The sequence below is a fragment of the Myiozetetes cayanensis genome, unplaced genomic scaffold, assembly GCF_022539395.1.
Source record: "Myiozetetes cayanensis isolate MyiCay16 unplaced genomic scaffold, myiCay2020 scf3, whole genome shotgun sequence".
Classification (NCBI taxonomy): domain Eukaryota; kingdom Metazoa; phylum Chordata; class Aves; order Passeriformes; family Tyrannidae; genus Myiozetetes; species Myiozetetes cayanensis.
The window spans coordinates 66,385,364-66,399,468 of record NW_026087521.1 but is presented as its reverse complement, the minus strand read 5'-3'; the positions used below and the strand labels follow the sequence as shown (position 1 = coordinate 66,399,468).

The following is a 14,105-nucleotide window of genomic DNA, read 5'->3' as shown; positions in this document are numbered from 1 at the left end:
GCAGAATGACTTTATGCTTTGAAAATTCAGGTCTATTTCTTCTGTGCCTTTAAATGATTTTGTGTACAGAGTTAAAAAAATAGCAGGTGAAAGCCTAATTATTTGAACAGTTTTGTAGAAAGCCCAAGGGACCGTTAATGTAGATAATACCTTGTTAAATATACGTTTCAATTCTTGACAAAAACATGTATTTTAGTTGTTTTCTTTTTCCTGAAAATTGAGGGTACAAATTGGCTGTTCATATTATTATTGATGTTCTGGTGTCTGTAGACTACTACTAATTAGTAAGAACAATAATGCTGAAGATGGTTTTTGCTCTAATTGCCTCCTTAATGTACTGTGAATGGTTTGCCTTAAGTGCTGACAGTGCTCCTATAACTAATCTCCATGTGAAGGTAAACACATCATTGTCTTGGAATGAATTTTCCATTCAGTTGTATAATACAGTGCCATAATATCCTATTTGCTTGGAAGACTTCATTATGGACCCCTGGCATCTGAGTTTAGTTAAGGAAATATAGTCATCTTGGTAATTAATCATGTTTTCTGATTTTGGCTTTCCTTCAATTAGCAGTTAGAATTGAAGCAAAAAAATCCATGTTTCTGCATCTGTGTCTTCAGGACTGATATCCTGGTTTCATTTGGTGTAGTCTCTTGACCTCTTTTACAATATTTACCATCTTCATCATCCTTCTGCTCTTAAATCTATGCAGCTTTACCAACGTTTGACTTCTGGAGGATGTGCATTGTTGCAGACATTTGATTCTTTCAGAGTGACTATTTGTAAGTTCAGGTATGGCCTCAGAAGTTACCGGAATATGGAGACTGATTGACTGAGCAGTTTAAAATAATGATGGACCAAGACCTTTACCAGCTGTTAGCAAGACTATGCACGCACCTTCCTGTGCTGTATCTTTGTTAGGGTCTACACTATGGTCTGCAAAGCAGATATGCCTCCAGGAGCTGCAGTCTGCTGGGAACACACATTAGTCTTGGCTACAAAGTGAGCTGAGACAGTGATTTGTCACTAAGACTCAAGAAAGACCACTAAGCTGGACTTGAGCAGCAACTTGCAATTATGTCTGAAGAAGCCTGTCTTGTAGCAATTTCTGACATGGCTGTGGTTATCATGCTTCAGATTTCATGGTACAAATCACTGTTATGTGCAAGTTGCACAGAGCAGAGATCAGAAATATAGTGCATGTAAGGCTTGAGGTTATATTGCCTGGGATTATGTGAAGGAGAACTCAGAGGAGGAATACAGGGATAGATTCAGAGAGTTTGTATTGGTGACTGAAGTGAATTGGACATACATTGTTAGGTTTTTCTACATGGGGGATACAGTTTTTGTGGTCACAAATTATAGGGTAGGAGTACACAGACATAGCATAGATGTGGTATAAAGCTGTCAGTTTACTAAATAAGGAAACTAAAGATGGCTTTTAATTTGATATGCATATTCTTTTATCCAGAGCTGAAGTCATGATAAGGTTGAAAGCCATCCTTATTTTGGCAACTGCTTATATTTTTTTTTCCTATTAGCAGAATTGAAATTATTTCCAAATTGTTTCTCTAAGTTCATGAATTGAATCCATTTGTGACATACAATTACATGGCCTTGGAAAAAAGCTACCTCAGGAACAGAATTTACTTACCATCCAGATAATGATGCCAGAAGTTGAAAAATTACAATATCTGACTTTCCCATCCAGAAAAAAACCACCAAAGCTCATTAGGTGATCTCACTATTTCAGTGAAAATCAAGTGTTCTGACTTCCTGTTTAGCTTTTAAGATGTGTATGTTATCTGTGTGAACATGCAGGTTTTCACCTCCATCTAATGATACTCAGCATGTATAAAGTACTTCTAAGGCATCTAGAAGGAGGGATGAAGAAGTCTTTTTAGGCTGAATTCCTATATTACATAAAATTGAGAAGTCTAATGCTATAACCATGCCTGTGTTCAAGGTGCTTCATCAGTTAAAGCTGACTTGTAGTTATAACAGAACCTCTGCTTATGCTTATAACTATAATAATATATTTTTACGGGTATTTTCTCATGCTGCCAGTCTTCACAGCTTCATCTTACTGTTCATTTGTAGCTTTTCTTCTAGCCTGAGCAATAATTGGGGTCACCGTGATAGAATAGTGTTGCTTTGTGATTAGCTTCAAAGTCTTCTCTGGTTATTAAATATATTAGTGTATGTCCAATTATGTCAAGTTATTTTAAAACAGTTTTTGAATATTGCTGAAGCTCTTTATGAGCTTCATACTCAGACAGTATTTTCTAGATCTTTATGAAGTAATTGTTAAGATCTTTTTTGTATTTCTGAATATGAAAGCAGCTTCATTGGACAGGTAAATTACATTAGAAAATAACATTAAATGAGATCTAAGTTTATGAATTTACATACCTTTTACAACCTTGTAGCTTTTAAAGCAGTACTACTTTAAAGTAGTTTACTCAACCATTATCTTGTATCACTTGACAAAGTATGGATTAAGTTTAAAAATCTCAATTTATATACCTCCTTTAGGCACAGGATGTGGAGTCTTTATGTGAGGAGTGATCAAGTTGGCCAAAAAATTGTTGAAAGAAACTGGATTTATTTATTATTCCTTTTTTTCCCTCTTATTGGTACGTTGGACTTGCTGTACCTTCTGAAGTTGTCTGGGGTGCTATAGTGTTACTTCTAATTCCACAGCTTTTAGGAAACACCTGGGCATACTACACTGTCAGTGGCTTTCACAGTATTGTTAATCTGTCATTTGCTCTATGTCAATTGAATTTTCCTATTAGAAAAGGAAAAAAACCAAGCTATACTGTAACAAGTTTGTGTGGCTGCATCCATGAACTACATTAAATATAACCTCATGAAAACTGCTTTTCAATTCTGTTAATAATTATTCAGCTGTGAATTTAGAGGCTTTGTTCAGGGATTGAGATCCCATTTTGTGCTACATACTTTGTAAACAGTGCAGAGAAAATACACTCTCTGCTCAAGAGACTTGGAAGAGACCCCACGTTGTTCAGAAACATTATAGTTGGATTTAGTGTTTTTAGCTGTGCAAGCTGACTTGGGATCTTAAAGTCCAGTTGCACAATTTCTGTCTTATATTGGCAGCAGCAGCTCAGATTCCTGAAGCCGAGCTCTGTTTCCAGTTTCATGTGAATCACTGGAGCCTGGAGCTGCACATATGTGGCTGAGAGCAGAACTGAGAGAGTCGTGTTGCGCTGATAGCCTTGTGCTTGTCATTTTGTTAACAAACCTGCCATTAACATGCCAGACAGAAGGGACTCCAGCTCATTTTCCAGTTTCCCATCACAATTACCTTGATCTTTTGGTCTAACAGAAATCAAAACATCTTCCCTCCTTGTCTCAATTTCTACCCGTAGCATCAGTCAATGTGACTGACTAGATAAAAACACCAAATAAATTGAATTTAAAAAAGAATTGGTTTTATCACCACCTTTTTGGAGAAGAGCTATTCCATAAAAAATTAGGCAGTGAGGTTTTTTCCCCCCTTAATATTTTCATTTCCTTTGTAGGAGATTCAGATTATCTACTTTATTTTATGATATTTAGGACTAATGTATTAGGCCAAAGTAAAAGACCATCCAGAAAATCTAATGCAGATTATAGCCAGCAGAAATTGTCAGGGATGTTTGCTTGAGAAATGTGTAGGAGAAAATATTTTTTTAATATATTTAATATCTGCTAAAATTCTATATAATATACTGAATATTTTCAATTCTAGGAAAACTACAAAAAAGACATCTTCCAACACGTTCTATAACAGTGAAATTAAAATCACAGCTACGAGAACATTTTTTTTCCTACAAAATCTGAATTTTTCTGACTTCTATAAATGCATCCAGTAAAAGCAGATCTAAAGTTCATGAAAGCTGTCAGGTATCTTAAGGAGTGTTGCAAAGTAGAGGAGTTCTTCTGTCACATCCATTTTAACAGAAAAGTCAGTAAAGCTATTACAGACTGTATCAATGACCATCTGCCTCCCGGTGTATTCTGTATAGGTTGACGTGCTTTGGGAGTTTTTTTGTGGGTTTGTTGGGTTTTGGGTTCTTTTTCCCTGTGGTTAAGGTTTAGACCTCTTTTAGAATGGATGATGCTGATGCTTTGTTCAAGATGCTACACACTACTGGCCACTTGCTTTGAGAGCTTTTGATTTTATTTTCTTTGTTTTTAGCAGTCAAAAGAAAGCTCTCTAACAACCTTTTCTTCGTGGTCTTAGCTCACAGTTGAAAATATGCCTCTGGAGTTTACCAAAATCTTTATGCCACTGCTGCTAGCCAGAGAAGCTGTGTCTGCTGTGTCAGTTATTGGTGTTCTGCACATGCCACAGATATCCCCAGAGCTGTATAATCCAGCTTTGATCCTGTTCTTGCCCAGCTTCAAGGAGCTGAATAGTTAAGTGATGGACTTCCTGGCAGCACAGACTGTGCCTCAGGAAACCTGGGACCTCTTGAAATACTGTGTACTTTTTTAACTCCACCCATACTTTAAACATTTGACAAGAAGTTTCAGGATAATCCCATAATTTGTGCCTTGATTTAAATATGACTGAGTACCGAAACTTCTCTTTTTATTTTTGAAAGGAGTAGGAGTTTTTTCACTTGTTCTGTATCAAAGGAGTTCTGGCTTGCACCGGGACTGGGGTGCTCTGGTTTATTTTCTCTGTCCCAGCCATAGTTGCATTTCTATTTGTGCTTTTACTGTGGGGTTGGAAATGTCCTATGAATGCCAGCTATTGTCTGCAATAATTGGTCTCTGAATAAAGAACAGTATTTCTTCCCTACACACCTGCCCCATTAAAGCATGCCCACTTCTGCACCACCTCAGCTCACCCGACAGACACGGCTGATTGAAGCTCCTCAGTTGCTCCTGTCCGTGGGATGATGAGAGCTGTCAGGTAGTGAGGGTGTTCTAACGAGCTTGACGCTAATTGCATGTAAAAGTACCTTCCAACTACAGGGAGGGTGCTGTAGCTGCGGCACTAACTCCAGTGAACAGCAGCTGTGAGGATATAGTTCCTTTTCATGGAATCCAACCTAAATGTACATTTTGTTGATTTTATTTGACATTTTTGGTGGAGTATCTTAAAGGTAGAGAAAACTTTTCCTCTTGTTATCGAAACCAGAACAAGAAAGCTGCTTTCTCTGGCTTTTCAAAAACTTCAGGAGAGAGTCACTTCACAAAAAGAGGTTGCGTTTGGATCTAACATGAGCAGGGTTATTAAATGCACAAAAAAATAGCGCAGGTCCTTTGTGTTTCCTCTTTGAGTCTCGATTTGATGTAGGTTTCTGGAGCATCATCAATTGATCAATAAAACATGTTAGACTGCATGCTAGTACTGATTAATTCACACCTTTGGTACACAGTAAGAAACAAGGTGAAGCCTGGTGTCTATAAAGGGACTTGCTAAGTGCATTAGCCAGTTGTCTGCTGATGTGTGCAGTGTGTCTCAGAGGGCCACCCTAGCAATTCCAGCCCTGGACACCTGATGTGCCAGTGGCATCAATTGGCTGTGACAGCATCGGGAGTGCAGGGAGGTCCAGCTGTACAGCAGCTGGCAAACCCTGCTGTATATTTCCAGGTCTCACTGAAGGACTGAGGGGGAAAAAAAGAAATCTAGTATTGCTGAAAAAAATTAGTCTTTAGAGTCTGGACTGTTTTAGCAAGACTTATTTAAAGCTATATTTTAACCTTCTACCAAAGTTTTGATTGCATGTTTGAAAAAGACTCTGTTGCAAAGGATCCCATTTGCTTATTTTGCATCTTTTTTAAAAAAAATTGAAATCCAGAAGTGATGCCTGTAAACTGGAAGAGCTGAAACCCCACACAGGAGGACTCTTACACATTCCCAAGTGGCCAGCTTCTGACAGCTATATTTCTTTAATTTCTAACTCTTTTCATGTCCCTATGTTTAAACCTTTGTGGGAACACTGGTGAATTTTACTGGAAAGGATGGGAGGGTTTCACTGTGCTCCCCATGTTGCATTACCTGACTGGGTTTACAAATTCTAGCCTTTTTATAGTTGGTTATGTCCAAATTTATTCCAGACCCTACTGAGTCTGTGAAAATATAAAACTGTTAGAAAGTTAAGCATGCCTCTTTGGCCATGACACTTTGTAAATCTGAAAGCAGGAGTTTGTGAGGGGGTGGTCTGCTCTGGACAATGTCCCTGAGCAGCCAAATGCTGAGCTGCCCTCCCTGTCACAGATCCACGTGAATTTGCTAGTCCTTGGGGTGTGATCCCAGGCCTTGGTCTCCCCTCACCAGGAATGTTAGCACACTGCGTTGATTTTTTTCAGGAAATTCTTATTTCTAAGAAGCTTAAGGTGGGATTCAGATGCCTAAACACAGACACTGAGTTCCATAATCAAACTTCCTGAGATAGTTCTGTGGTACTGGGGAGGACAGTAGGAAACCAAAGGAAGATGTGGATCATCCAGAAGTGGCAGCTGGAAGCCAAGGGGATATGTTATGGCATCTCAGGTGGCACAAATTTTTGTGATTATATGACTTGGTCACACCTTTGGTGTCATTTAAACGGAATACTTTGTCAAATGTTGGTGAAAGAGAGCGATGTACGTAGGAAAATATAACTGTCCCTAACAATGTACTACCACATTTATTGCTGGGAAAGCTGGTTTAAAATCAATCTTTACTATCATAGCATTTTTTACTCCTGATGTGTTTGAGTATTTGGCATACTGTGCACATTTGTAGTTTTGAGAGAACCGACATTAATTACTATTAAGTAAATGCATGGCATTGTTAATTACCTCCAGTCATGTAATTTATTGAACTTGCAAAACTTAAGTTCTTGAGTGCTATGGCTAATTATAAGATTGGAAATTAATCCAGAAGTGGAAATTACAGCCATACTTGAAAATGTCTCTCAGGCAACTTTGATCATTTTCACATGCTCTTATCCACAGGTCTCTACGAGGAGATACGTCAGTGCCGTAAGGCCTGTGGAGAAGCTCATATGAAAACAATCTTGGCAACAGGTGAATTGGGGTCCCTTGCTAATGTCTACAAAGCCAGTATGATTGCTATGATGGCAGGTAAATATATGTGGTTTTCTTTTCAAGCTAAGAAAGTCTTTGCTATATTATTTATGATGCTTTAAAAATTCTAGTCGTGGAAGTTTAGTTTTGTCGAAAGTAGAAGAAACTGTTATGTAGCAATTACTGAAGTTGCAGGTGTAATGATGAAGTGTCACTTGTTTTGTATAACCTACAAAAATGGAATGAAATGTTAAATAACACTTAAAACTGCTAAATGACAGGATTTGTAGGAACAAGTAATATTTGTTGTCAAACATCTGATCCTTGGTATATTTAAATAAGACACGTACATTTGGGGCAGATACACTTGTTGAGGCACCTGTGATGACCTACAGATACGATGTTGGGTGATGTCATGTCAGCTTATTTTAAATGCAAGGGGAACTTCCCTGTGAAGATTGATGCTGACAGCTCTCATTGTTGTTTTGTGGTCACTTCTTCTGGCCACCTGTGAGAGGTTTGGGAAACCAATTGTATGGGAAATACAGTGAAGGGAGGAAAACCACAGGCCCCAGCAGGCCTGGGATGGGCTAGTTTATGACTGGTTTTAACTCACAGGCACACTCAAAAGCAGTGGCACTCACTACCAGCAGTTAATTGGCACTTCAAAAGGTGTTGTCTTCCGTGTCTTTGAAAACTCAGTTACATCAAACCTGATGCTTAGAGTCTGTCTGTCTTTTATTCTGAACCTTTCAGCTAAGAAACACGTTCCCATGAACAGGATAGAGTTTTTAGGGGCTATGTATACTTTGTGGGGGTTACCTTTTTGCATAGCTATAGCACCCATTTGAGGCCAGATTTATTGTGTGCTGTTTTGGGACTGTGTTGGTACAATTTTTCCTAGTTTACCTAGGACTTTGGATCTGTGTTTTAGTGCTATCTTTAAGATGCAAAACTGGGAATTTGCTTCTGGGCACTTGCTTTTTCCACCATGCATGAAAGAGGGCACTTCAAGTTCATTTCTGGAAGTTGAAAGGTATACTAAGAATCACTTGGGTTAATCTGTCTTTTAAACTTCCCCTCGTTTTTGTGTTGATTTTTTTCTATTGTAAAGTCTTCATATGTGGAATTCTTATTGTAAAGCGTCTTGTCAGACATATTCAACTTGCTGCTGACCTCATTGTCACCATACACAGTGTTGTACTTATCTAATTCAAATATAATGGAAAGCATTTGAGGCTTTTAACATGCTCAGCTACAATGTCAATTAGTATCATCAGACACAGAGGATCAGTATCATGCCACTAAATATTCTTTTTAATTAGAAGAGGTGTAAGAAATACACATTTCCTGTCATTTAAACTGATGTACTAATCATTATGATCACTTTTCATAACATGGAGTAGTGAAAAATTCAGGTTGTTTTACCATTTTCAGAATTTTTGCTGGTGTAATTTTTTTGAAATACAGCAGATGGCTCTATTGTTAATGATTTTCCTTGCCTAGTTATTCATTTTACAGCATACTTACCCATCTGAATATATGCAGTAATTTCCCTATTTCAGTCTCGCTTTCTCTTTGTGGGTAGGTGTAAAAATAAGAATTTATTGGTGCCCTACACACATACATTGAGGACCAGATTTTCAGACTCCAACTTGTCAGAACTGGTGAGAACCTCAAACTCCAGTTGAATTTTGTTTGATTTGTATATTTGTAGCATTTAGAGCAAGTCACTTGGCACAGTAGTTTAAATCCTAGCTTCAGTATCCATTTAGTATCCATTTTTTTTTTCAACTTGTGACATGATTAAGAAGAAAGAAAAAAAAGCAGATGATCTTGGCAGGCCCTGGCAGGTTTTATCTAAGATCAAACAGTAACAATGCTCATAAACTTGACCCTATTACTTGGTTTTATATGAGGAAATAATTACACAGTACAGTGAATTCAATTGCAAAACTGGCTTTAGAAGTTTTTCCTGCCTCTGGCCAGTTGCTCCTGTCCTTAACAACAAAATTTGCTGCTCCTTCAGCTGTGGTGTTAGAAGTGCTTTTCATGCTGTGTTGTAAGCTGAGTTTTCAAAGTAATACAGTTGAAAATTACTCCAGAAAAGGGTGAACTAGTTTGCTGTGTGGCTTTTGTTATTGCTTGGCGATGTTGGGGTTTTTTTAAATGGTCACAGCCTCAGTAATCTGATTTAAAGCCTTGCCTTACACGCAGTTATATCAGTGCAACTGAGGAGGTGGTGTGCAGTCCTCACACTGTTTTCACTTCACTATACATGATGTCAGCCTATCATACAGGGAGCACACTATCCTAGGCTTACAGATGTTTATGTTGCCCTTGCTGAGCATGCACACATTTCACCTAGATTCTGAAGCACAAAGCCACTAGACATGCAGCAAAAAGTATGTAAAATATACGTATTCGTATGTGTCTCATTTGTGAGACTCAGAAGGCTGAGGGAGTAACACAATTCTGATTTATCAGTAGCTCTGTGTTTGAAAAGCTTGCCTGGGATAGGTGGGGCTTGGTTTCCGTGACTAAGGTTCTTCTATGACACAAGAGATCAGTTTTACAGTGTATTTGCTGTTAAGCATCTCAGTCCCTCCTGATAGGGTTGTTGTGCTTTGCACAAAGCAGTTAACTGAGCACAGAATTCAACACAGATGTCTCGTTTCCCAGATAACTTTCCAAAATTTTTATGTAGTCTTCCTTGTGCTGGGTGAGGAATTATTGGCATATGCTGGGGAACAAAGCATGCTATGGTTGGTCTAATTCAGCTCTCAGATGGGGGTTCAGTCACTGGACATGCAGCCAGGGTGCACAGGTCACTGACTTGGAAAGGGATGGTAAATGATCAAAAAATGGGCAGCTCTGCATTGTTTGGGGTTTTAAAAGAACACTAAGGGTCGTGCTCAAACTGGGGAGATGTGCCCATGCACTTTGTGTTCAAAGGAGACTGCACAGGGCACTTCCACAGGCAAACAGCTGTGCTCGGAATCACAGCCCTTGCAGGACTGTTGGAAGCCATGCACTGCACACCAGTGAGTGAGATGTGCAGATCCCAGCACTGCAGTGAAGGTGGACGCCAGTTGTAGAAATGGCGCTTTGCACAACATGCCTGTGTATAGGATGTTAATACTTGCAGCTGCAAGAACTTGGGAAACAGTGTTGCTTCACAGTGAGATATGAGACTAATTGGCCTGTACTTGGATCGGTGGCTCTTGTCTCTTATTGTCTCTGAAATAATTTTCCACAGCTACTTTTTCTTCCTTTTCTAGCACTGTACATGAGGAGAAAGACATCAGAATGGGAGCAGGCGCACAGTTAACTTAAATTCCTTTAACCATGTGATTACAGACTTGACTGACATGCGATAAATTCTACTGGAATATTTAAGAACCTATTTCTGAGTGAAAGAGGCTGACAACCCTCTAAGGACAGCGACTCACCTGGCAAGAATAATCCTTGCAGTGCTAAGGAGGACATGATGGCAGGTAGCATTGCACATGAGAGGTTCCATGTCCCTACCAAAGGAGCACACTGTTTTCAGGAAGCTGACCAAGACAAATTCTTAGTATTGAATCAGGGAGCTTTTTGTCATTTGGTTTATAACATCCACTGCCATTTCTTGAGCTTCTTGAAGTCCTGATGGTGGTTTGAGTACATGACTTTCTCTAGCAAACTGACTGCATTTTTTACTCTGCTTTGGGACGATAAGTAAACTAATTCATGGTTTTCACTGTCTGATATATACTTATGTGAGTCACGTCCATTTCTATAGGACACACTGAAGTTTATGTCTTTGTAGTCTCTTGGAATAAACAGTCCTAAGGAACACAAATGGGAGTACCTGACTCCCCCATACTAGTGTTAACTATTCTCTCTCCATCATGGTGTCTTTAAGCAGTTCTTGTGCAAAGTATGAGAGGTAGACCATTTTTTAACTTTTATTTTTTGACACAAAACATCAGAAACTGCCAAGCAAACCAGAGAAGGAAGGGAAAGATGAACTTGAAGTGGGAAAGGAACACTTCATTAAAGTTGTTGATGACTTAATTGCATATTTCAGTCATATATTAGGTATTTTATTCTGGAAAACCACATTTTAACCATATTGCCTAATTACAAAGTCTTTATTGTTCTGTATAACAATTCATATTCATTAAGGTGGAGAAAGTGATTAAGTAAAAGTACTTTAAAAGTGAGAACTTCATCTATGTCATTTTGACAACTGCTCTTGATGGAACAGCTCCTTTTGCATCACTCTTTGGGAAGCTAAGGGAGCACAGCAGTGACGTGAAAGATATTTGTTTTCGTTATATATATATCTATATATCTAAATAAGTACCTCTGTAAAGATCAGGAAGGAGTGATGTATGTTCTTCTGCAGCTCTACTAATGTATGAGGTTTAAACAATATTTTCATAGGTCATTAAGCAGTTAGTCAAATAAATTGTATTTTTAGATACTGACTAATGTAAAATTGAATTTAGAAAGGGAATGAGTTAGTGCTAAAACAAAGTAACTTCTAAAGCCTCTAGCACAAAAACACCTGTAAATAGTAGCAGAAGGTGTCTTAGGCAATAAGATGATAGTCTAGAAGAGGAAAATTAGAACACATTAAATGTGTGAGCAGAAATTTTTTTAGATACTTTGATGCTGTTTATTCCAAAGTGAACATAAATAATATAGCCAAACAGTGAAGAAAAGGTTTGTGTTGCAGTTCACAGGTGAGCAGAGATGTTTTGGAACATCACCAAATAATACCTGGCTACACAAAGCTTTTACCTCAGCTCTAAATAAGGTTTTTATACTCTAGTTAACATTAGGGAAGACAAATTCTAAGATACCAATAGCTGTTCTTGTTCTGAGCGCTGCCTTGCAAAGATTTCTTTTGAATAGGATTATGTGGTGTGGGTGTAAACATACTAGCACTCACCTAAGTGCAAGGGGTGACCTTCCTACTGCTGGATGTGGACCACCATGATCCAAAACTTCTACCAAGCAAGTGTTTCATGAAAAATGAAAGAGGCAAAGGAAACCAAACTAGCAAAATTGACTGAAAAGCTAGGGATGCTTTGCAAAAATGCAGCTAATGTAGGAAAAAAGACTACTGAATAAGTAATAATACTTGGCACTTAGATAGCACTTTATGTCTTCAAAGCACATACCAACATTAACAGAATAAATCTTGCAATTGCCTTGTGAAGTATGAGACAAAGATAATAAGAGACAAGTCAGAAGTCAAACTGAGATCAGTTGTGAGTTCCTGGCTTTAAATCTTATGCTCAGCCCAAAAGTCCAGGGTCCCCTCAGTAGCATGTGGGTTGTATTATATATTGATTTAATTATGTGTCTACAACTTCAGGTGTAATTTGATACCAAGCCAGACAGCTATTGGAGCCCCGAGCGTTTTGAAGGAAAGGCAAGCCAAGGGAGGAGGCTTGGTAACACATATAAAACAAGATTTCAATTTGTGTCTTGTTTTATGTGTCTGAAATACAAACAAGTGTGCTGAGTTTACAGTGTATCTGTAAAGGGTGCACTTTATGCTGTAAAAGGTGCATCAGAAATCAGGGGCAATATGTGTCTGTCATCTAAAAGCAGCTCCTTTGTACAGATGTGAACTCTCTCTGAATGCTTTTGGTGTGACAGATGATGTTCAGCTCTGGTCTGTGGGTCCAGTATAAGGCTGGGAGCAAATTTGTGAGTCCTTACTCTAATGAAAGTGTGGGAAGAGGATTTACCACTGACTAGTGACTAAGGCTTTCTTAGTCATGGTCTGGTGGCCATTTCCTCTCTCCCTCCAGCCAAGCAGGAGTCAGAGTGAATTGTGAGGGGGTTGATAGCTGTTCCAGCTTGGCTGTGCTCACTGGCTGGGGAAGACAGGTGTTGAAATGCAGCATATTCTTGCATCTCACTTCTTGTCTTCAGAGAACAAAGCACAGTGCAGAGAGACTTCTCCCTCCTACATCATCAAATGGTAGCAAATAGTCCCAATTTTCTTTGGCTGTGATCTTTGGCAGTACAGATTAGATCTAGTGTGGGCATGAGCACATTTCTGAATTTCTGTCAGTTTACTGAGGCTGCATAAAATGATGTTTATGTCAGTTCTCTTCTGTTTGCATGTGTGCAGACAATACCTCGTTTGCCCAAAGGTCTGCCCATTCCTTCAGAATTTTTAGACAAATTTGAACTTGCAGATAAATTCAGCACTTTGCACCATGCAGATGGAGCATTGTATGTCTTGAATATGTAGAAGTGGTGGCAGTTGGCTGCTTTAAGAGGCTTATCAGAACAGTAATTAATGCTATGGAATTATACTGGAAGTTGGTCACTGTCCTGTCTGCTGCAGCAGATGTCCTTCATTCTGCATAGTCTGTGGTTGCTCTGCATGTTCAAAGCTCTGGTTAACATCATTGAAAGTTTAGTGCAAGGATTGAGCACAAAACCCCCTGTGCAAAAACAAGATGCATAGCAAGTTAGAGTGACAAGTCTGTCTCAAAGTTTTGAATAATATTATGCACTACCAAAGTTTTTGAATTAGGAGTTAAATCAAAAGATGGATGGTCTTTAAATACATTCAATCTAAAAGAGGTCAGTAAAGAAACAAGTGACTTCATTTGTTCTGGTACAGAGTGAGGAGAAATAAAAAAGCTAGTAATATAAAAATGCAGATAACTGCATGTTCAGTAAGGCATTACAAGGATGCTCCCTTAAATGAGGTAATTGCCTACAAGCTTGACAATGATACTGCAACTAATCACTAGAAATAATGTGGGTGTGATAGATAATCTCAGAGTTGAAAAGTTCTAACAATGCAATCACAATATCCTCATGTTTGAATTACTGATGAGAGTCCATACAAAGACTAGTTACACACAAAAAAAAAAAAGTGGGTCTTGAGTAAACCAGACCTAAAATTCTGACTTTAACTCAGTAATATACGTGCAGGGAATGGAAAGTGGCTGAGAAATGCTAGGGCAGGCTCTAATGAAAAGTCTTTCCAGTGGAGTCAACAGAACCCTGCATGGGTAAGTAGAAACAGAAGTAATATATAAGAAAA

The 14,105-nt window shown here is 38.6% G+C and overlaps 1 protein-coding gene across 2 annotated transcripts in view; it reads left to right on the top strand.

The window, feature by feature from the left end:
* The window catches only part of DERA (deoxyribose-phosphate aldolase), a 50,979-nt gene that overhangs the window by 16,231 nt on the left and 20,643 nt on the right, over window positions 1–14,105 (top strand). The window contains exon 6 of one of the 2 annotated variants that reach the window (XM_050323384.1): window positions 6,965–7,036. In XM_050323384.1, coding sequence (XP_050179341.1) covers window positions 6,965–7,036 — 72 coding nt within the window. Of the gene's footprint in view, window positions 1–6,964; window positions 7,094–14,105 lie in introns of both variants that reach the window. The other variant, XM_050323383.1, reaches the window with a different exon arrangement.